Source organism: Sciurus vulgaris, assembly GCF_902686455.1.
Source record: "Sciurus vulgaris genome assembly, chromosome: 3".
NCBI lineage: Eukaryota > Metazoa > Chordata > Mammalia > Rodentia > Sciuridae > Sciurus > Sciurus vulgaris.
This window is the reverse complement of record NC_136463.1, coordinates 24,226,547-24,250,257: the sequence shown is the minus strand read 5'-3', so window position 1 is coordinate 24,250,257 and position 23,711 is coordinate 24,226,547. Positions and strand designations below refer to the sequence as shown.

General features: G+C 52.1%; 1 protein-coding gene across 4 annotated transcripts; it reads right to left on the bottom strand.

The window, feature by feature from the left end:
- Nucleotides 1-343: 343 nt before the first annotated feature.
- Nucleotides 344-22,589, bottom strand: CACNB1 (calcium voltage-gated channel auxiliary subunit beta 1). Of its 4 annotated transcripts, none has more exons than XM_079131150.1 (14): nt 22,273-22,589; nt 19,798-19,884; nt 16,691-16,810; nt 14,071-14,193; nt 13,382-13,518; nt 13,092-13,168; nt 11,772-11,791; nt 11,431-11,511; nt 10,950-11,008; nt 10,721-10,830; nt 10,425-10,576; nt 6,935-7,030; nt 6,311-6,496; nt 344-4,603 (listed from the first exon to the last, which is right to left on the bottom strand). In XM_079131150.1, exons 1-14 carry the CDS (start codon nt 22,354-22,356, stop codon nt 4,139-4,141), a joined length of 1,797 nt encoding a protein of 598 aa, XP_078987276.1. In that variant the 5' UTR covers nt 22,357-22,589; the 3' UTR covers nt 344-4,138. The 4 variants fall into 4 exon arrangements, with proteins under 4 accessions (XP_078987276.1, XP_078987277.1, XP_078987275.1 ...); XM_079131149.1 differs by lacking the exon at nt 11,772-11,791 and adding an exon at nt 12,557-12,711 and having other exon boundaries at nt 2,439-4,603; nt 22,273-22,588; XM_079131151.1 differs by lacking the exons at nt 11,772-11,791; nt 19,798-19,884; nt 22,273-22,589 and adding exons at nt 12,557-12,711; nt 18,407-18,505 and having other exon boundaries at nt 2,436-4,603.
- Nucleotides 22,590-23,711: the final 1,122 nt, after the last annotated feature.

The window sequence follows — 23,711 nt, the reverse complement described above, 5'->3', positions numbered from 1 at the left end:
TTGCTGGAGGAAGCTACAGTGCTTTCAGTGATTCTACCATGTTTCCTGGGAACCTTAAAGTGCCTTCCAACCACATACACACACACATACCCAATTGCAGAATCGAAAGTGACACTGCAAACTGGGAGCACATTCAATAAACAGACAAGAGCTGCACTGGGAGGCCCAGGACCTGGCTCTCAGGAGGCATTCATTCATTCACTCATTCATCATTTTATTTCACAAATATAAGTCAAATACAACCAAGCGGCCAAGTCACCCAGCCTGGGTCTCCATGGACCCTTGAGTCTGGAGAGGGAGATAAACACACACACACACACACACACACACACACACACACACACACACACTCTGAGAGATAGCAAAGTGGGCCCTCTTCTCTTCTCCTAGGAAATAATTATTGGAGCTAACACAAGATATCTCTCTGGCATATTAGGCTGGGTCAACTCCCTTGTCCCTGGATGGCAGTGACTTCAGTTCAGCTCCCTTTATTTTACAACAGTGGGATCCTTAGTTCACACCTAGCACTGGTAGCAGAATCCACCACAAAATGTAAGCAACTAGCCAGGGAAGCAGATAAAGGAATGGTGCCAGGTTTGAAGGGTCCCCAATGCCTCAGTTCCTGAGGCTGTGGGGTGATCGAAGCAGCAGAGCCTGCTGACGACATGGCTGTTGAAATCCTCACATGTTGACAACCGCATGTGCTGACTGAGCAGCCAGCTTTGGTTAAGGGCTTGTGGTTACCAAGAAACAAGAATCTCTCCCCATCTCTTAGTATCTCCAATTAGAAATGTCCTTGTCTGCAACTTCTGAGCAAAGGTAACTTTAGGCAGAAGACACATGGGGAGGAGACAGAAACACTCAGACCCCTGCTTCCTTCTCCTCCCCAACTCCCTAGCCCCAATCCTTGTAGAAGCTGGTGCATCCTGGGGCAAAGGAATTAGCATCAGACTTGGGGGTCACGGGCTCCGTAGAACTTGAAATCCAAATGTCAATTTGATTCCTTTGCTCTATGGCTGTGTAATTACATACTAATAGCTTAGCCTCTCTGAGTTTTATCTGGAAACTGGAGTTAATCCCTGCCCTTGATTCAAAACGCCAAACCTCTCTGTAGAGCTCCAGCTCATTGTGCTCAGCTGTCTTCTCTTCTCCCCTCGAATGTCCCACAGAGAACCTTTAACCCCTTTATGCAAAGCTGGACTCATCACTTCTGCTTAAATCTGTTTTTTTTCACCTGCTTCGTTTGTCTAGGAAGACTACCATCCACCATCACCCTAGATGCCTCTTCCTCACTGGCTACCTCTACATGCTCTTCAAGAGCTCTGGATTCTAACTGCTAGATGTCACTGTGGTCTAAGGCAAAGCCTCCTTTCCATCTGTAGTGTCCAGCTGTTTCCAAGTAAGACCCTCCAATTCCTGCTCCAACCAGAGCAATCCTGTCATTGCTGCATATAATCCTTCAATCTCTGAGCACCAGCTTCAGGACAAAAAAACAAACCTTTTGGCGTTCAGCCGATTAAACCCATGAGTGGCCTACCACTGAGCGACATCCCCAGTGCCTTCCCCATTTTTTAGATAGGGTCTCATTACGTTGCCCAGGCTAGCCTTGAACTTGTGATTCTCCGGCCCAAGTAACTGGGATTACAGGTGTTCATCACCATGTCCAGCAAAAACTAAACTCCTTAACATGACTCAAGGCCTACTATGACCCGCTCCCATCAACCCCTCTTTGGCCACCACTTCACCGACATGCTTTGTTAGTGAAGTGCCAAAAACTTGTCATGCATGTTCCCTGGTTCCTCTGCCTTGAACATTCTCCTACTTATCTACCCCCACTTTGCTTCTAATCTCCAAGCAAGCCTCGCCTCCTCTAGGAAGACTTCCTGGATTTCCCCAGGTTAAGAAGGACCCTCTTCCAGATTCCCACATTACCAGTGCTTCCCACGACAAACAGCTCAGTGTTCAGTACTGAAATTGCCTGTGGCTCTCGCTTCAACTTGCCCCTGGTACCTAGGAGGTGCCTAATAAATGTATGTTCAGCGAATAAACACAGGAACAAATGATCGATCCCATGGGAAGGTGGTGGGAAGAGTACCAAGCTGGAGGCAGAGACCTGGCTCTCAACTTTGCCATCAACTCTTTGGGGTGCTCCAGTCAGCCACCTGACATCTGGGTCTGCCAGTTCCTCTTTGATCTGCCAACTTATCTGAAGGTTTTCCGGTGTCTGTTTCCTTCCACACACATATACACACACTTTGGGCTTCAGGAGCTCTGGTTCCCCGGAGTCACCAACCTCAGAAACAAGAACCAGGAGGGTGAGAGAACTTGCAGGTGCTACGTGAGGTAGGATATAGGTGATGGTAGTAATGGCTGGGCATTGTGGAGCCACAAGTTCAGTCCCCCTCCCTGAGATTCGGGGGGTCAGTGAGGCCACAAGAGTGGAACAAGCATGTGTCTTTAAGACTTTGCACTGAACTACACCCCGGGTTGCCATTTCCCCTGGCTCTGCATGAAGGGAGACAGGTAAGGTGCGGGCTTAAGACTGGCCCCCGCCGGTGTCAGGCTTGAACGTACTTCAGAAAGCCACAAAACCAAGCACTGTCTCTCCTGAGTCACCAACCCAGAGCACAGCTTCTTCCTGCACCTCTCTCCCCTTAACTCTTCGCTCTGGCAGCAGCTCTCTGTGCAGAGGCGGCTAGGCTGACCACTGTGTGGCGGGAACAAAGAAGCAGGCTGGAAGCTGGCCGCAAAGGACTGGACGGCGGTTTTTTATGTGGCAAAATACTTCTCCTAGAAGAGTACAGACAAGTAGACAGACAGATGGGGCACAGGACACCAGACAGGGAGAGGGAAAGATTGGGCAGTGGTGTCTTCTAACCAGTAAGTGGAAGCTGCACCCCACCCCCTGGTGGGGGCACGACAACATTGGCACAGGAGGTGGCGAGACAGGCCTGAGGTGCCCATCCCTGAGGTGGGCAGCCGGGCAGGGCCCAGTCCTCGTTGGCACAATCGGCTCTCTCTGGCCCAGCTGGGATGCTGGGGAGGGGCAGGGCTGCTAGGCTGTGGGGGATGCTGAGGCAGAGGGTACCCCAGGGGCTACCAAGGCCTCTCCTGGGAGAAATGGACACCAATGAAGGACAGGATCACAAGAGGCAAATATAGAGAAGCAGCAGCAGCCAAGCCCCCCAGGGAAGATCTGAGGTCCCCAGGTAACCAGGCAACCCCAGGATGGTGGTCACTTCTTGGACACCAACCCGTAGGGCCTCTCTCCTGGGGCCTCAGGATGAAGGTGAAGGAGCAGTTTTTTGGTTTAGAATGAGGTGGACCAGTGTTCCATGGTCTCCACACCCAATGGCATGGAGTTGGGGGGCTCAGATGCAGAGGGCCCCCTTCTTCTGATGGCAGCAGGCAGGGGATGTTGTAGGCAAAGCTCATTCCTGGGGTAGGTGAGAGCTGAGGCATGGAGGTGGGGGCGGGTAGCAGCATGTCGGGTCACCCACTCCTCAGGATTCTAGGATTCCAGGCCCCAGCATTGCCAGGGCCAAGAGGGCAGCTGATGCCTGTCAGTTTCCACCCAGACCCCTCCCCTCAAGGTGAGCTCCCTTCAGGTTTTCAAGCTATACCTTTCACCTACCAGACAATGCTGCCAGGAAGTGGGCAGGCCGGTGGGCATGGTGAGGGACCCTGGATCTGGGGTTTGGGGAAGAGAGCCCCATGGGGAAGATTCTGTGTCCTCCCTCTCCAAGAAAAATGCCCAACTCTCCAAATACCCCAGTTATGGAAAAAGAAGGGTCGCCCTATTTAGGACCTTCACTTTGAACCCGGAGTAGAAAGTTAAGGAAGTGCACCTTTTCTCTGGGAGAAGAGCCCCCTAAGATGGGGGAAAGGGGACACTTCAGAAAGGTGGGTATCCCCCATCCATCTACAGCAGGTAGGGATAAGCCTACAGCTGGGGCTCAAGGGCCTCTCAGGAGCTGGGATGATACCACCAAAGAAACCCCAAACATTGAGCCAAGGCATCTGAATGGAGGGAGACAGCGCCCCCCGGAGGCAGGACACGTCTCAGGTGATGAGCCCCTTTGTCCCTCCCCTCCCCTGGGCTCAGAGCCCTTCCTCTCACTGTGCGGCCCCTGTCCTCTCAGCGGATGTAGACGCCTCGCCCCCAGCCCTCCAGCTCATTCTTGTTGCGCCCCAGAACCGGACCCCCGCCCTCTGCGCAGTAGCGGGCCTTATTCCGGCCCCGGTTCCTGTTGTCAGTGAGCTCCTCTTCATACTCTTCTTCCTCATCCTCCCAGGAACCCTGCCGGGCTGGTGGGGTGCCGCCCCCTGCAGGGTCTCCAGGCCCTGGCCCCTCTGAGGGGTCAGTCTCCATGTCCACACACGAGTCTCCCAGCTCCGTGTAGGCAGAGTTTCGGCTGCCGGGGGTGTCGGCATCAAACGTGTCTTGGCGGGACAGTGCCCGCAAGGTGCCTGCCCGGCCTGGTGGGTGGCTGCTGGGGTAAAGGCCAGGGGGCTGGCCCAGCTCCCCCGGGTACTCGTGCACGCTGGCGTGCTCCCCGGTGGCCCGTTCCAGTGGCTGGTCCCCGGAAGCAAGGTAGGGTCCCTGGTTAGCAGACAGACGGCACACACCATGCAGATCAGGCAGGGGTGAGAAAAACACAACAAAGCAAGGCAGGTTAGCGAGGACACCAAGGCACCCAGCCTGGATGAAAGAGGTCGCTGGTTTTGGGAGAGGGGCACTGGATAGGGAAAATGGCTCTAAAGCCCAGTGGACAGGCCTCGGTGCATCTGCTCCTCTATTAGGACAGGATGCCCAGCTTCATCAGACCTCAGATGCATGAATTCTCCTGGTAACCATGGTAGGGAGCCCCTGAACAATTAGTCACCACTTCCTCAATGCATGTTATTAATGTCGCCTTGGGGTTAATCATCATTAACAGCTCATTAGTACTGCCACTCAGTGGTTGATTGGGTTAGTCAATGTCTCCAGTTTTCCAAATACAGTAAGAGATTTCAGCTCAAACTCACTGACCCCAGCTTCTTTAGCCCACATCAAACCTCAATCATAGACTTTCAAACCCCACGCTGCTTCTCCCATTCCCTACGAGGTTGATGGGATTCCTTCTCTACCCACAAGGACTCAAAGCAGCCAGCTGGGGAAGGTTGATGGGCCTCCTCCTCCAATGGAGACCATCAGATGGTCCAACATCCTAATCACCAAATGCCACATGAAGGTGAGCTGGTGGCCACTGCCACCACAGAGGTTGCTGGGTGGGGTTCAAGTCCTTCCCCTGCCACCACCTCAAGCTGTGTGACCCTGAGCAAAATGATTTCCCTCTCTGTAGCTGTTTCTTGGTTGCAGTGTGTTGGGAATTAGACTACAGCAGCAGTTTCCAACCTGTTTCCTGAAGTTGTAGGGTGGGGTAGGGAGAGCATAGAAGTGCTTCCAGGATCCCTAGGGAAGTGATGGGGAGGGCAGGGCCCTGGCTGCCTCTGAACTGAACAAGGATGCCTCATCTATATACTCGGCTTCCCACCAAGATTCGGTGCGGCTGTGGCTGAAAACAAATTTGAAAAGCAGCAGTCTAGAATGACTTCATGAATTTTCTCTGATGCTAACCTAGACCCATATACTTAATGGTGTATACTTAATGGTCTCAGAGATGGGCTGTGGCTCCCGTGGGAAGGAGAGGCTGGAAGGAGCACCCATAGGACAGCCTTTCCCGGACTCTGTTTAACTGGGAGAAGAACAGAGGAAGGCACAGCATCAACTCACAGAAGATGCTCCGTTCTTGGTCCCTCCTAGGGGCGTCCTGGAGTTAGGGCTCCAGGGGAAAGGCAGGCTCTCTGGATTTAAAGACCCCTGCTCTATGGGTTTCCCTGAGTCTAAGGGCCCCTGTCACTTTGGGGTCTAAAATGGGTGTGGAGTCCAGTAAATGAGTAGATCAGTCTTCCTCTTATTTTCTTCCTAGTCCCTGTTCCTATAAGCGGCCCCATTGGGCCTTACATCCAATGGGCAGCAGATTTAGACTTAGTTTTGGAACCAGGCCCAGGGAGGCAGCACCAGCCAACCCCAGTCCCACCAAAAACCACAGACACCAGAAGCTGCCGCTCACCACATTTTTTACAAAATGAAGCTCTTCCCTTCCTTCCCCACGTTCCCTGCACTCCAGGGTCAGAGGGAAGATGGGCGGAGCACCCGCTACATAGCGTGCTCCTGCTGCTGGGGCACTGCGCCGCCGCCCCGCTGCGAGGCCTCCAGCCCGCCCCAGAAGCTGAGGTTTCTCCTGAGGGAGGTGAGCACCTGTACCTGGAGGTTGGAGACGGGGGCAGGGCTGGCAGCCAGGGCTGCGGTAGCCATGGTGCGGTTCAGCAGCGGATTGGGTGGTGTGCTGCTGGGCGGGTGTGTGGCCTTCCAATACGCTTCCAAATACTCGGCCAGGTGCTCGCAGGCATCCTCCAATTGGTTCTCGTCCAGGATGATGTCAAACATTTCCTGTGAAGGTGGGGTTAGGGGCGGGGCTGGGATGAGCGGGGCGTGGCCAAAGGGTTGAGGGTGTGGCCTGGGTGCAGTGGGTGGAGCCAAGGGGGTTGAAGGATAAGGTTAAAAAAGGTCTCTGGCTGTACAGGAAGGGAAGGAGAACGCTCAGATGTACAAATTGGCAGAACAGCAAGAGGTCTGATAATCCAACTCAGCCCAACTCCCTCATTCTAGAGATAAGACAACCTAAGCTGGAAGAGGGGGCTTGGTTCCCCACGGAGAAGGGGTGCTTTCAGCCCACTCTGTCCAGCCCTCTTTCCTCCCAGACACGTCTGGACCTACAGACCTGGCCCAGGTGTTCCCAGTCACTCTGTCTCCAGTGCAGGCCAGAGGAAACCAGGTAAACCCAAATGCCCTCTCCCTCCCTTCCTTTCCCGAGGTTTGAGCGCTTACAGGGGGACACTGTGCCAGCTTCTCCGAGGCTGCTATTTGGACATTGAGGTGTTTGGACTGAGACTTCCCTCGGGATTTGATGAGCCTCTGAAGTACCTGGTTTAGAGAGAGGAGGAGGAGGAGTTACAGGGGCCCAGGCAATGCACCAGGTTAAAGAGGCACGTTCCGGTCCGAGTCAGTGTCAGGATGTCGGAATGTTCCATGTCACTCAGCCTTGAGCACCTCTGCAGAAATGACCTCACCAGCCCTACGTCCACCCTATTCAATGCTCAGGCTTTCTGGGTCTCATGACAACCTCTCCTTGAGAGCTACATGAAAGGTAGTGATACTATTTCCCCACCCCTCTACCCTGGTCTAACCTGCTGATTCTCCCAGCTCACTCCCTTCCCCTAACCCATGTTAGCAACAGCTGACATCCTTTGGAGGGTGCTTGCTAGGTACCAGCACTGTTCTATGCCTGTTGTGGGGGTAGAGGAGGCAGGGTCTCACTATGTTGTCCAGGCTGGCCTTGTCCTCCTGCCTCAGCCTCCCAAACAGCTGAGACGACAGGCACATACAACATCAGTCGGCTGTTCAGTGCTTTTTAGGTGATCAATTTAGTTCTGACAATAGCACTATGAGATAGCTATTCTTATTATTGTCATCCCAATAATAATGATAGTGATAATAAAATGAAAAACCTAAATCTAGTTATGAGAAAACATCCAACAAATCCCAACTGAGGGGCAGTCTACAAAACAGTTGACCTGTTTCCTCCAAAATGCCAGGGTCGTGAAAAGAAAAGAAAGGCTGAATAAAACAGACCTACAACTAAATGCAACAGGTGATCCCAGCTTGATTCCTGGATTAGGAAAAAGGTTGCCTTATTAAAGGGCATTATTGGGCCAACTGGTGAAAGATAAATATGAACTGCATTTTAGGTAACATTTCTAAAATTTTATAATTATGTTATGACTATGTAAGATGATGTTCTTGCTCTTAAATACATGCTGAAGCATATAAAATAAAGGCATACAATCTTTTTGGTTTGTGTGCTGGGGATTGAATCCAGGCCTTCACATATGCTATGCATGCACTCTATTAAAAAATAAAATTGGGCTGAGGGTGGAGCTCAGTGATAGAGCACTGGACTAGCATGCATAAGGCTCTGAGGTTGAGTCCCAGTACGACAAAAAAAAAAAAAGTTTCAATTAAATATAAAGACTAGACATGTGACTCGATGGTAGAGTGCATATTCCACATTCAAGAGACCCAGGCTTTAACCTCTAGCATCCCTCTCCAAAAATATTAAATTTAAAAAATTAGAGAATCTGAAAAAAAATTAAATTGTGCACTTGAAATGGCTAAATAAGTGCTGGGGATATAGCTCAACAGTAAGAACACTTGCCTAGCATGCACAATGCACAAGGCCCTGGGTTTGATTTCTAACACTTAAATAAATAAATAAAAATAAAATAAATGACTGAATGAAATAACATGAATTCTTTTTTTGTTGTTTGGGTTTTTTGTTTGTTGTTTGTTTTGGTACTGGGAATTGAACCCAGGAGCACATTCCTAGCTCTTTTTATATTTTATGTTGCGATAAGGTCTTAATAAGTTGCTTAGGACCTTGCTAAATTGCTGAGGCTGACCTCGAACTTATAATCCTCCTGTCTCAGCCTCCCAAGTTGGTGGGATTCCAGGCATGCACTACCATGTCCAGCTAATATGAATTCTGTCCTAATTAAAGCTGTTAAAATTTTAGTGAATTTTTGGTTGTATGTGGAGAAAGACATGAGGCTTTAAGTAACTTAGTGAAACCCTGTCTCAATAAAAATAAAGAAGAGTTAGGGAGTGTAGCTCAGAGGTAGAATGCCCCTGGGTTAAATCTCTAGTACCACTAAAAATGTTTTTAAAAATTAGTGAATTTGAGTGAAGGTATTCAAAGAACAGGAGTTCCTTGAACTTTTGTTGCAATACTTCGGTCAAGTTGAGATTATTTGAAAATAAAACATTGGGGAGAAGGTGCTGGGGATTAAACCCAGGGCCTTGTGCATGCTAGGCAAGCACCCTACCACTGAGTTACATCCCCAGCCCCAACAAAACTTTTTTTAAAAAAATAAAACAGATATACTGGGTACCACATATTTTGCCTGTTGTGACGAATGCATTTATTTAATCTTCACAACAATTATCTGAGCATGCCTATGTAGCAGATAAGGAAACTAGGGCACAGAGATGTTAGGTGACTTGCCAAAGGAACACAGTGCTGGTAAATGACAGCCTGGGTAGGAAATGCAGACAGTCTGGCTCCTGAGTCCCCACTCTTAACCTCAGTGGGCAAAATGAAAGCCTTTGTTACTTTCTAGGTCACAAAGTGTTTTTGCATCCATTATCTCATTTGATCCTTTCAACTTTCCCCTCCCTCAAATACTTAAATCCCATCACCTTATATCTCATTAGAAACTTAAGGACTCATAAAGGCCAAGTAACTGGCCCAGGATGCTCAGCTTATAAGAAGCTATCATGGAGCAATAATAGTTACCACCGCTGGCTGCCATCAGGAACCAAACAGTATGTGCTGGGCTCTTTACATCAATTAGCTCAGCCCTCTCAGAAATAACACTAGAGGAGCTGGGGATATAGCTCGGTTGGTGGAGTACTTGCCTCACATGCATAAGACCCTAGTTCAATCCCCAGCACCACAAAAAAAAAAAAAAGAAAGAAAGAAAGAAAGAAAAGAAATAACACAAGAGAGGCTAAGGGTAGCTCAAAGGAACAGCATATGCTTAGCATGTGTCAGGCCCTTAGTTTGATCCCAGGCAACAAATATAATAACACCACAGAGAGTATAACCCCATTTCGTAGGTGAAGAAATTGAGGTTCAGAGACTAAATAATTCCCCCCAGATCCCAAACTTAATAAAAACAACAAACCAACAATAAGTGTATCAACCAACCAGCACAAGGATTTGAACCTTGTGCCATCTTCGAACTTTAAACCCTTTGCCTAAACTCTTTTCCATGTTTCTCAAATCCCTACTAACATCTGGAAAGGAAAGTTCATGGAGCCACAACCTGACAAAAAAGTAAACCATCTTTCCAACCAATATTCTCTACCAAAGTCTGAATGAGGACAGTATAGCAGAAAAAGGCTCATATCAAAGACAGGAAAGACCCCACAACTGTCAAGAAGCTGAGTGACACTGGGACAAAAAAAACCCGATTTCTTTCAGTTTTCTGGTACAATCACAGTAGGCTAACCAAAGTGGAGACTGGGGATTGGCCTACATGACCCTAATAATATTAATCATAGCTAACACATGATGAGGTGTATTGTAGCAGACCCTCTGCAGTGCTGTCCTGCATCTTGGTAAGCATCTTCACGATATCTGCATGATAGTCTCATACAGAAACCAAAGCTCACGGGGATTAAGTCACCCAGGTAGTAAGGAGCAGAAGAGTTCCAAGCAGCCCAGCTTTGGAACACTCCTTATAAACCACGCACCCACCTTGGGAGAGGTGATCTTGATGTAAACAATGATGGGGGCCAGCGAGGTCTTGGAGAGCTGGGCCGGGTGGTTGATAGTGTCAGCATCCAGAGCCACCAACTGAAGAGTCCTGGCCAGCTCGAAGATCCGCTCGATCTCACTCTGCACCTCAGCTTGGGGGCACGGAGGCATGGGGAGGGGGAATGTAAGGCAGCCCCCAGGAAGTAGTGGGCGCCTCTGGTCTTTCCACCCACCACCCCTCACCCTATCCGAGCGCAGCCCTGAAGTGGGGAGTAAGGAAGACAGGCCCAGCTCACCCAGGCTGGAGCGTGTGTTGGAGCGCTCAATGATGATGTGCTTGCTGGGGTTGTTGAGAACGGAGCGCTTAGCTAGGGAAATGTCAGCCGTCACCCGTGTGATAGAGATCCTAGGGACAGGGAGGAGGAGGGAGTCAGGGACCCTCAGTCCAAGAGTCCCAAGACACCCTTCTCCTCCCAGCAGCAGAGAGCCATGGTGGGTGTAGGGAGATGGCTCCCAGCGTCTTACCTGCCATCAAATCGATGCTTTAAGAAGTCAAATAAAGCTTTCTGCATCATGTCTGTAACCTGGGGTTGGGTGTTTGGAGGGAGGAGGGAAGAGAAGTTAGGCATTTAAAGCCACTCAGGAGGTTGGGCTGGTGGGCATTTTACTTTCTTTTCAAATTCCTGAGATGAAGGGACCTCTGTGGAGGGGTCCCTTTTGGGTCTGAGGGGCCTCCCATGCAGTCTCTGATTCCAAAAGTCCTTCCAGGTAGGGCTCTGGGAGGGCTCTTCAGGAGTTTCTTCGGGGAACTAGGCCCTTCTGAATGGGTCTCCCCTGGGTCAGGCCCCTCTGGAGTTTTTCTCTGAAGGTCTGTCGCCCTCTAGAGATGACACCCTGGGGATCTGGGCCACCCTTCTGGGGGATCTCTCTGTAGTCTGAAGTTATTCCTATGGTGTTTCTCTGGAGGTTTGGGCTCCTCCGGGCCCACTCCCTCTAGGGTTCCTACCTCATAGCCCTTGAGCGACGGTCCCACCAGGATGATGGGCCTCATGGAAGGCACCACGTCATAAGGGGGCACATGCTCTGTCTGAGGGAAGCAGGGAGGGGAAATCCCAGAGTGGAGATGATATCAGAACCGCTCTTCCAGCCTCCAAGCTTCCCCCATGCATCCTTTCCTCCCCCTGGTCCCAGAGCCCAGATGTGGGGATCAGGGTGAGGATGGGTAGGGATGGCCATGGAGAACCAGGAAGGGTGGGGAAAGGGAGGCAGATATGGGAATGGGTGTTAGAAGGTCCCCCAGCTCATCCCAAGTGTGGGAGAGGGGACACAGAAAGCTGTGATACTCACCGACTTCTGCTTCTGTTTGGCTGGGTCCAGAGATTGCCAGGAGGGGGGAGGGGAAGAAAGAGGGGAGGGCACCCAGGCAGGGGCAGAGGGCAAGGAAGGAGCCAGGACAAGAGAGGGAGGGAGAGCGGGCAGACGAGGAGAGATAACAGGGCATGCGTGTTAGTGACAGACAGAGCCAGAGAGAGGGGACAGGTCCCCATGCCAAGGGGGAGCCAGAGGTAGCCCTGAACCAGGGTTGGAGCAGGACTGACAGACAGTCCAGTGAACTTGGTAATGATCAGACCCCCCCTTTCTGAGTCTTGGAAAAGAACTGGAGAAAATGACAGTCCCTAATTTGGTGCCCACCTCCTGTCCCCAGTGCATATCAACCTGTCCGTTTTAAGGGTTCCCTTGACTGTCTTGCTCTGCTGTCAGTGACCCCTTCATGTGCCCACCAATGGAAGTAGAAAAGGGCAAAGAAGGAATGCCATTCCATTTTCCTCTCAGAAGCCAGAGTGGAGGCATTCCATTGGTAATGAGGGCAAAGGTCAGGATTCATTACCACCAGACCCTGCTTCCTCAGGGTAGGCAGTCTTCCAAGGGCAAGAATCAACCCTTCCTGGGGGTGGGCCAGAGTGGGGCTGTGTGTGGAAAGGGATGTGCCCATTCCACACACCCCTCCAGCTCCACAGGAAGCTCTGAGCCCACAGGACAGGCTAACACCACATCTGGACCCACTCCAGCCCCCTCTCCCTGCCAAAAGCTGGGCCCTGACCATCCCCTCTTAAGAACCCAGCAAGAATTACCTTCTTAAAGAAGGGGATGCGTTTGCCATGGGGTGGCGGGGTGGTGACACTGCTAACACTAGTCTTGGCAGAGCTGCTCTGCTCACCAAGCTCTGCCTCCTCCTCCTCTAACTCTAGGGGGTCTAGTTCAAAGGCAAAGTTAGTCATTTCATTACCTGGACAGGAGTCAGAAGAGAGGGAGGAAGGAGGTGAGAGAAGAGGAATGAGATGGACGTGGAGACACAGTACAGAACACAGGGATGGGGATGGGGAAAAAAGAAAGAAGAAGAGGTGAATGGAACAGGGTTGGAGAAATGAATGGGGGCAGGGGCGGGGAGGGGCAGGTAGAGAGATGGAGCTACCAAAGAAAGGGGAGAGGAGAGACAAGACAGGCCCAGCTTGCATGGTACCCTATCGTTCATAGAGGGGGTGCTACTGCATGTGTTTTGGGGACTAAGAATTGGGGTGCCCCTACTACAGGGAAAAGAGGTCCAGACAGTGGGGAGACCACCCTCCAGGAGCTCCCCCCAACCCCAGGGCCGGCAGCATCTCTTACCACTGGCAGGGGGTGTGGGGCGGCGGGTGCCAGTCACCACGTCTCCCAGACTGGAACTGGAGTTGTCACCTGATTTGCTGCATGGGCAGGGAGGCAAACAGAGCTGGTGAGCAAAGGGGTAGGCGTGGGCATGGGGGAGTCTTGTCCTGTACAAGCTGCACCCTCTGGAGTTCTCCAGTCCCCATGGTGACGGCTCTGTGCCCTCGGGGTCAGAGTCAGCCCTGAGGCCCAGTCCTGGCCGATGGCCTCTTCTGGAACCCGGTGGGCAGTGCCCGCCCCCTGCCAGATACCTGGAGCTGAGTCGGTTCTGGCGAAGCTTCTGTTCCTGAAGCAGGCGCAGGCTGTCCAGTTTGACAGGGCTGGGGATAAAGCCAACCTCGCAGCCTTCCTTCACCAGCCGCCCGATCCACCAGTCATTATTGTATTTCTGAAAACAACAGCAGGTAGGGTGGGGGAGAGCAAAAGGGGAACTGGAGGTGCGAGCCAGCAGTCACCCTTCGTGGGAACCCCCAGATTTGCCTACCCTACTGGAGAATGGCACCCCTAAAGGTGCCCACCCGACTCCAGCCTCTGAAGATAGCCCTCCAAGTCTCAAGATAACTCTGAGACTAGCATTCTCTCTGGTCATGGGCTACCCTTCCCTTGGAGAGGAGGTGAGAGTCCCCCACTTCCTGCATCCCTGGGGACCACCCTGCTGCAGACAGACAGTAGAAGTAAATGCGCACTCAAGGCCCTGACACACTGCTGCTCTAGTTAGAGACCTCATGATAAATCAGCCTCGTGACCTAAGTATTTGGTCACCCATTTGCCAATGAAAAATTAGATGCTCAGAAAGGTGGAGAAATTTATCTAAGATCACACAGCAGATTCAGCCCAGCTCTGCTCAACTCAGAGGCTTTTTCCCCCACTGGTGCTCTGGCTGCTCCTCTCCTGGTACCCGATCCCTGCCCTCTCACCAGATGCCGAGCACTCTCCCCACCTCCTTGATGTGTAAGAAGTCCTTAGGCTCAAAGGTGATGGCCACTCCCTGCACAGGTACCTCATCCCCTGGAGATGGATTGTAGCCGACATTTGTTCTCACAGCAAATGCCACTGGCTTGGTCTAGAGGAAACACACAGGTGAGGGTCACCAGAGGGTTAAACTATACTGTGCTATACAACTTCCTGCCAGGAGTAGGGATTACACAGATGTTTGCTTTGTGACTTGTTCATTAAAACATATACTGGATCAGGAGGCTGAGGCAGGAACATTGCGAATTCAAAGCTAGCCTAAGCAAAAGCAAGGTGCTAAGCAACTCACTGAGACCTGTCTCTAAATAAAATACAAAATAGGGCTGGGATGTGGTTCAGTGGTCGAGTGCCCCTGAGTTCAATCCCCAGTACCCCACTCCCACAAAAAAGAGTATACTGGAAGAGCCAGGCATGGCAGCGCACACCTATAATCCCCGCAACTTGGGAGGCTAAGGTAGGAAGATCACAAGTTTGAGGCCAGCCTCAGCAACTTAGTGAGACCCTGTCTCAAAAAAAAAAAAAAAAAAAAAAAAAATTAAAAAGGGTTGGGATAAAGCTCAGTGGTAAAGCACCCCTAGGTTCAATCCCTAGTACCAACCAACCAACCAACAAACAAACAAATTGGGGCTGGGGTTGTAGCTCAAGGGTAGAGCGCTTGCCTAGCACGTGTGAGGCAATGGGTTCAATCCTCAGCACCACATAAAAATAAATAAATAAATAAAACAAAAGTATTGTGTCCATCTACAACTAATAAAACACACACACACACACACACACACACACACACACACACACACACACACTGGATGGTTTATTATGTATGCTAACTTTTAAAATAAAAGAAGGGCAAGGCCAGGCTTGGTGGTGCATGCCTGCAATCCCAGCAACTCAGCAGGCTGAGGCAGGAGAATGGTAGGTTCAAGGCACACCTTAGTAAATGAACAAAACTCTGTTTCAAAAGAAAAAACAAAAAGGGCTGAGACTGTAGCTCAGTGGTAAAGTGTCCCTGAGTTTAATCCCCAAGACCACAAAATAATAATAATAGTAATAATAGTAATGACAGTCACTACTGTTTAGTATACCTGGTACTGTTACAGGTTTCACATGCATTATCTCATTTATTCATCACAAAATTCCTATGAATTACTGTTATTATCTTCATTTAATTAATTAATTAATTTTTATATGTATGTCTTTCATCACTAGAAAAAGAATCGCAGGATTTTCCCTCCTATGTGTTTTCACTTTGCTTCTTTGTGGTCCAGGATGTCAGCTGAGGTTGTCAGAACAATGAAATCAAACTGATGAAAGCAGATCATGCTGCCGTTGTTCTCTTTTCCTCTCTTCTCTTTTTGAGACAGTTCTGCAACATTGCCCAAGTTGGCCTCTAATTCCTGGGTTCAAATGATCCTCAGCCTCAGCCTCCTGAGTAGCCAGGACTAGAGACACACATCACTGTGCCATTTTTCTAGATCTTTGAGCCACACACTGAATCTGAGGCCGACCACTCCACGCTTGTTTAACCTGCTGGGTGGGGGTTCACAATCTTCCTAGCTCCTTGACCATCGATAATTTTAAATCTCCAATGTAACCTCACTTCACCACCACAATTAGAAACCAGAGGATGACCTTGAAGTAGGACCTAATAAGAACCTAGCATTTCCTTCTTCCCAACATTGTTGATGTTCCCAAGAGCATTAACCAGGACATTTATGTGCACCACTGTGGCAGCAAACCAACACGGCAAAAAGACTTATCTTCATTTTAATGAATAAGGGAACTGAAATTCAGAAAAGAAGTGGCTAGTTTAATATCCACAGCAATTAAGAGTCGGGGTGGAAGCCAGACACAGTGATGCACATCTGTTATCCCAGCCACTTGGGAAGCTAAGGCAGGAGGATCACAAGTTTGAGGTCAATGTCCTTGACTTAGTGAGACCCCATCTCAAAATACAAAATAAAAAGGGCTGGGGGTGTAGCTCAATGGTAAAGTACCTCTGGGTTAAATCTCCAGTACCCCCCCGCCCCCCACAAAAAAAAAAAAGTCAGGCTGAGATTCCAGCTCAAGAAGTTTGATTCCAGGAAGTAGACATTTTTTCTTTTCCTTCCTTTCTTTCATTCATTCATTCATTCATTCATTCATTCATTCATTCATTGTGTAGTACTGGGAATCAAACCGAAGGACACTCTACCAGTGAACTGCATCCCCAAGCCCCCCACCCCCACTTTTTTAAAAAGAAGGATCACACTAAGTTGCTGAGGCTGGTCTTGAATTTGTAATTCGCCTGCCTCAGACTTCCAAGTTGCTAGGGCTACACATGTGAGCCACCATGCCCAGTAGAAGCAGATATTTTCAGCACTTGTCAAGTTCCTATCACATGTGGGAACATTATCAGGCGCTTCTCATACTGTATAAGGAGGCAGGTATTATACCCACATCATACAGGGGAAGAACCAAGGCATGTTGAGGTTTCAGGACACATAGCCGGAAGTGACCAGGCTAAGACTTGATCCAGGGTCTGTCCAGGCTCTCTGAGACCCCGGCGTGGGAGAAATCATGCCACAGCCCCTCCCCTCATCTTTGCTCACCTTGGCTTTCTCAAGCTGAGCTAATGCCTGGCGCTCTGCCTCCTTCCTCAAGGCTTCCCGGTCCTCTTCCAGAGACACGTCAGAGTCTGACGGGCGGCTGGTGTAGGACTCTGCTGAGCCCTGAAAGCAGACGGGGCTGGTTCAGGGCCAATGCACTCTCCCCTCACCCTGGGGACCAGAAGGCCTGAAGGTACCACCCATCATGGAGGTCTGAGGCCCAGTAGGATGCCACAAGCCTACAGGGTAGTATGAGGTGGAAGATGCCAAGGTTTACAGGCCCATGGGAAGAACGTGGCCCTAGAAAGAGTGACAGCAGCAAGCAGAGGGTTAAGGCATGTCCAAGGACAGCTGCTTGGAGTCCTGGGAGGGGTGGGAACCTGATAGGGGCACAGCACAAGGGAGAAATGCCAGGGGCTGAGTCTCCACTCCCTGCTCCTCCTTTCCTGCCCTGCCCCCAGCATCACTGCCCGAGGAGAATCAGCAGAAGCCCAGTGGCCTTCCTTCCAGGGACTGCAGCCACCAGTTGAGGCCTGGCTTTCTGCACTGTTGCCAGTGGGCAGCCTGCTCAGCATGATGGGGTCAACAGCATTTTTGCTATCTTCTGCTCAAGAGTAGGTGAAGACAGGACTCCCACCTCGTGGCCCTCTACCTCTAGCTGGCACTGTCTGAATCAGGCCACCCCACTCAAAGCTGACTCTCAATCTTGCATAAGATACAAAACAGAACCCGAGATTTCAGGGGTGGCACAGGCAGAAGTGGCAAGTTAAAGAGAAGAATATGAGACAGATGCTTTCCTATCCAGGTCCCAGGGTTAAGGCAGGCTCAGAAGTCTGGGAGTGCCAGGAAGCTAGCTTTGACCACTCTGACCAACCCGGGGCACTAGGGATTCCTCTAGGGGTGCACACCTATGTGTGAGACACATGTAGCCCATACAGACCTCACAGCCCAGGTCATGAGCATGCTGATTCATGAGTGCACCACAAGTGCTAGGGCAAGTGTGTTTGGGAAGGTGTGTCTATGGCATGTGCATAACCAAATGCACCCAGGAGGCCATGCCAGGTCTGTGTCCCTGTAGGTGGGAGGCATGTGAGAATAGGAGACAGGACTATGGACTTGAGTGTGACTTCTGGAATGGTGCAATGGGAGAGAATGTGAAGGAGCAGGACTGCAGAGAGATGAGGGACTTTTCCTGAGGGCATGAAAGGTCACTTGGCTGGGAATGTCCATTGGCTTGGTATGGAGGGGACCCAGGAAAGAATGAAGAAAAAGTCCTATATCTCCCCAGAAATCCCTGGTCATACAGGTGCCCACCCCTTTTCCCAGTCAAATCATAAAAATGGGAGATTTGCAGGGGAAAGAGTAGCCTGGGTGTGGAGAGGCACTACAAAGCGGCTAGGAAAGAAACACAAGCCAGGGAGAGGGAAAAGCGGCTTAGCCACCATTCCATCCCTCCTGATGGGAGCACTCAACGAAGGAGACAGACACCTAGAGAGGCAGAGAAACAGAAGCAGATAGACAGGCAGAGAGGTACTCACTGACCCAAGGCACCTGCAGACACAAACGCACACACCCACATACACACGTACGCACATCCCAGAAATGGCAGGAGATGGCAAACAGTGAGGAGGCAAGGAGACTGGCTGGCGTGGAGGCCCTCTACCAGTTTTCCTGAAGGGCTATCCTACCCACCCACTACCTCACCCCATCCCAGCTCACCACCACAAGGGTCCGGCTGGGCGCCTCCATCCCGGCGCCCTCGGTGCCCGGCCCCACTGGCTTAAGGGGTGGCCCAATGTGCCCGTCCCCCCAGGGGGCTCAGGTTACAAGCAGAGTTGCTACATGTGCAAACTGCTAGGGTATATTTAGCTCAGAGATGTGGCAAGGACTGCCCCCCCACTCCTGCCACCTCCTGGGGTCAGAGCTGGGAGCTAAGAGGAGGAAGTATTGGAGGCTGGGGTCTGACCCCCTTGGTTGACCAAATACTGAAGTAACCAAGCTCTTATCTTCCAAGAGAGGCAACAAAAGCACACCATTGTTCTTTCCAGTCCTGGCCCTGGCCCTGGCCCAGTTCTGCAACAGGAGGGATGAGGGAGTGATTGAAGAAAGGACTTTCTGTCTGTGTACTTAGGAGATGCTTGGACAAAGGCCTCCCTTCTGAATCTCCCAAATCAGGCCTGAGCCCATATATGTCAAGTGTAGAGACAGGAGAATCAAAAAGAAGGGTCTCACTCCAATCTTTCCACTACCCTCTTGTTCCTGGCCCAAAGCAAACTCACCTCCAAGGAACTCCTCCTCCCTACAGTCTTCTGCCCTCATGTGCCCTGCCTATCATCTTTTTAATGCACTCCTTTCCTTGTCTGATTCCAAGCCCCTCTCGCCTGTTTTGGGTACCAGGCTTTATTGAGATACTCAGTAGTCATAGCAACCACACGCCTCCCTCACTGCCTCTCTTGAGCCCAGGATGGCCCGGGGTTGAGAATTAGAAAAGAGGAGAGTGGCAGCTTCTGGACTGAGCACAGGAGACCCAGCAAGTTTTTCTCAGTTATCCCCTTCAGTCACAGGTGCTGGGCCACAGTCCTCTCTAGAAACAAACACCTCCCGCCTATCCCCATCACACTTTCTCTGAATGTTAAAGAGAGCCACGATTGGATGTGGGGAGCTCGTTTCTGACCCACACCTCAACAAGGCTCCAAGGACTCAAATGCCCTAGCTTTTCATTTCCTAGCACCTGCCTCCACCCCACCCTGTCACAGATTCTGGGGGAGGACATGGAAGCAGACAGCCGGCAGGGGGAGTGGGTGACAGCCCGAAGCAAGCTAGAAGGAGGCAGGCCAGGCTGTCCCTGAATGAGATGACGCAGGCAGGCAGGCAGCAGGGGCTGGTGCCTGGTGCTGGGGGAGGGGCTGGGCGGGGGCGTGGGCTGAGGCAGTGGGTGCAGCTGCCAGCATATCCAGGAGAGGTCATGAGGAGTCGGGGTGTTGGGGTGGTTCCAGGCAGGTGACAAATGACACGGGGAAGGGTGCCTAGAGAAAGCCGCAGACCAGCTCACCAATGCTGGCCTCCACCAGTCAGCCACCTCCCTCCTCTCAGCCCAGCTTCCCCATTACCTGGCGGACAAAGCTGTTGGATGTTGTATCTGAGGAAGTGCTCCCATCAGAGCGTTTGAACCGTCCTTTCCTCTTGCTGTATTTGCCCTGGAGAGGCCAGGAAGGAACAAGAGTGGAATCAGAAAAGGACCTTTCCCAACCCTCAACCCACAAGATCCACAGCTACTGCCAAGTCTTGGGAATATCGGTCTCTGATCCGCACAGCCCCACCCCCACTCCCCTGTATCTTCTTCTGGAGGTGGTACAGCCCGAGGGGAGAAAAGGTCTCCCATCCCGCTGAGAGAGCCCAGAGCACAGTCATGCCTAGGGAATAGTGCAAGGAGCCTGGGGGCACACACAGAAACCCCCAAAACAACCTAGAAGCTGGGGAAGGGGAGGCCTGAAAAGCAGGAGGCTCATTAGGCAGCAAAGCTAATTAAGATGCTGGGCAGGCTGCAGAGGCCTCCAGGGAAGGGAGAGGCTGCCTGCAGTGCTGGGGGGGCGGAGGAGAGAGCAGGGGAAGTTCCTTCCCACACCCCCTCAGCTGGAGCTGAGGGGTCTGAGTGTGCCAATGGCCTCCAGAGAGAAGAGGGATCACTGATCCAGGGCCCAGCTTGGCTTCTCCCGTGAACCCAACTCTTCTCTTCCCCCAGAGTGGGGAGGAGATGGCAGCTCTGAGCTCCTGGAGGCCCAGAGCTAGATTTCTGGGAACCATATTTTTAAACATCCAACCCCAACTGTGGCTTGCCTTCATGGGAGCCCATATTGCTCCCCACTCCCATCTCTGCCCTGGCGGGTCTTTCTCTCAGCTCCTCTCCTCACAATCAATGGCCATAACTGCTCCCCAAAGGGGCAAGAGGGATCCACTCTACCCTTCAGCTGCCACTGCCCATGTCCCATACTCATGGTACCAAAGTGACTACATCAGTCTGAAGGCTCCTTGGCTCCTCCCCAAGGCAAGCCTAGGACACAGTCCCACAGGTCCCAGGGGTAGTAGGCTGGTGGCCTCATTGACTGAGCTGGTGACCTGGGTGGAACATGTATAGTCAGGCAGCCAGACATTCAGGTTAAGTCTTCAGGTATCTCCAGCCTCCTAAGAGGGAGTTGCTTCTTCACCCTCCCCCAACTCAACATAAACACTCAGCCCCAGTCCAATCCAGAATGGGCAGAATGATGGAGGGCTCAGACCTCCAAGTCCCTGCCCCCAGACTCCAACCCAGACTTTCTTAAGCCAAAGAACCTAGATAAGCCAAGACCAGACTGCAGCTCTGGCTCTGGGGACCTGGGTACAAGAAAGATGGATGATGGGAGAGGACACCTGGGGAACCCTTCCAGGATCCTCCCTCCCCTCCTCTTCTTTCAAACTGGACATATACCCAAAGTAGTTTTGCAGTTCCCTACAAACCTAAGAAGATTCCACAGTGAACCCCAGACTTTCACGCTACCACCACCATCTCAGGCTGGGCAAAGGGAGTGGCGCTCAGAGAGACAGGGGACAGCTGAAAGGAAGGCCCTAGTCAGCTGCCTCCCAGGCTCCAAGGGGCCTGGGGTGGAGGATAGAGGTATTTTTAGGTCTGACCTGACCCCCCTACACACCCATCAACCACATTACCGTGGTGGTTACAGTTGCTCCAGGATGACCACAGCAATACAAGAGTTAATGCCATCCTTGGGGAAGGACATGTCCTAGAGAAATGCCCTGGTATGACCACCCAGACTATGCTGGTCACTCTATGGGAATTCACCACTCCCAAGATTGTCCCTCCCTAGGAGTATTACAGGGGCATGGGAAAAGTGTGCCAGTGGATGGGGCAACAGATCCCCTCCCCCAGTTAAAAGCTTCCTCCCCTCCAGGAGAGTGAGTTGGCATCCTTCCAACTTTCCAAACTTTGGAGGCATTTTCGGGGCTACGGAGGAGGGATAAGCCAACGTGGGTGTCAGGGAGAGGGGAACTGGTCCAATATACAGATGGAGTGAGGTGGCTGGAGGGGGCCCTGGGCCAGGGATGGACCCTTCTACACCCTAGAGGACCAGGGTCTGAGGCTTGGAAGGCCTGTTGGCACCGCCCTCTGACCATCGCCTCGGCCATCTCCCAGTGCCACCTCCGCCCCACCCACACCCGCCCGGCTCCCCCAAACGTGCTCTGCGTCGCCCCCTTTGCCTGGTTCGATCTCCAGCCTCCCTCAACCTCCCCTTCTCAAGGCCCAGATCCCCCAACCAACACCCCCACCTCAGCCACTGAAGCCGGTACCCGAGCAGCAGGGACCGTGACGCGGGGGAGAGGAGGCGAGGGTGACAGGCAGCCCACCCGCCCCCTCCCAGCACCGCAGCCCAACTCCGGGCCAATCATTAACCCGCAAGAATGAGGGGGAGGGGGCCCGAGCACCCCTCTCCCCTAAGCGCCGGGCTTATGACCCTTTCCTTCCGGGGTCCCTCCAGCCGACCCCAAGGACCGCGGGTGCGGCCCTCTTCCCTCGGGCCGGCTCCACACCTCACCTGTGGGCTGGGATCGAAGACCTCCATGGGAATCTCCTGGGAGGGTGGGTAAGGGCCCCGGGACATGCTGCTCTTCTGGACCATGGAGAGGAGCCTCCCCTCCGGCCGCCGGCCCGGCCCAGCCGGGCGCCCTCAGTGCATGGGAGAGGCCGTCGGAGCCGAGGGGAGAGCAGCGCAGCGCAGCGCAGCCAGCACCGGCGCCAGCCACCCAGCCGGGCCTTCGGCCGTCCGCTCGATGGCTAGCCTGGCTCCCCGCTCGGGCTCTCTCCTCTACCTCAGCCGCCGCCGCCGCCTCCGCCCCTGAAGGCTCAGCATCTCCCCCCGCCCCCTCTGCTCCCCCGCCCCTCCCTTGCTCCCTCCCTCCGCCCTCCGGCCCCGCCCCTCGCAGCCGCTCCGCCTGCTCCACTCAGACAATGGGAGGGCAGCGGCGGGGGTGAGCCCTCCGCACTCTGGAGGTCGACTGCTGTCCTTCGATTGGCCTAGGGTGAAGGCCGCTCTTGGGGGGCGAGAGGGAAACCGGCCTGGGATGTGGGAGGTGTGTATGTGGCGGAGAGGAGGGGTTACCAGCGTTTGCCAAACGATAATGGAAGCGAAGCGCAGGTTGGCATGGCTGGCAGCGCCTCCTTTTCTGTCTTGAACCATTCTGCCAACGGGTCTCCCCTACCCTCTACGGCTTGGGCCACCAGAACTTCCCGGTCCCGGTGATCTGGGGACCTGACTTTAATTCCTTTCTCCCCAGTATGGGGCCCAGGACTCTGAACCAAGCAAAGTGGCCCTTCCCTTTCCGACCTGGCCCTGGGGCTGTTGGTACCTGGGATCAGGGAATTGTCCAGCGGGAGATCCCAAGAGACAGCAAGAAGAAATCCCAAGGACCAATGAATGTTAATGAACTTATCAGCCCCTAGGCTCTCCCAGGCTTTTCCAGTAAGCAGAAATGAAACTTGGTGAACTCTCTGTTCCCTAGAAGAGAAAGGAAAGAGGAGAAAGAAATAAAGATGAGCAAGGAGATCCTGGCCAACATAGGCCTTGTGACCTTTGACCCAGAGTTGCTCTCCTTTTATCCTTTTTTTAAAATCTATTTTTTAGATGTTGATGGACCTTTATTTTATTCATTTATTTTTATGTGGTGCTGAGAATCAAACCCCAGTTTGCTCTACCACTGAGCCACAAACCCAGTCCTTCCCTTTATCCTTGAATGGGAATAAATATGCAAGGCCTGGACCCCACCCATCCTAACTGGTGAAGAGGAGCAGGGGATTCTGACACCTCAGTGCCAGTTTGGTTCAGGCTCTGTCTCCTTATGTGGCCCAGAACAAATCACAACACGTCTCTGAGTCTTGTTTCCTCTCTTTTAAAATGAGGTTTCTTTTTTTTTTTTAATTAAAATATTTTTTATTTTTACAAACACATTTTAATTCACTGTACACAAATGGGGTACA

What these genes read in the sequence shown, in the direction of transcription:
- CACNB1 (XM_079131149.1), bottom strand. Translation starts at nt 22,356, where the DNA reads ATGGTCCAGAAGAGCAGCATGTCCCGGGGCCCTTACCCACCCTCCCAG. An exon ending in GCATCCCCTTCTTTAAGAAG is followed by an intron (nt 11,512 to 12,556) that starts GTAATTCTTGCT and finishes TGCTTCCCTCAG; the next exon opens with ACAGAGCATGTGCCCCCTTA. An exon ending in TCAAGATCACCTCTCCCAAG is followed by an intron (nt 7,031 to 10,424) that starts GTGGGTGCGTGG and finishes TCTCTAAACCAG; the next exon opens with GTACTTCAGAGGCTCATCAA.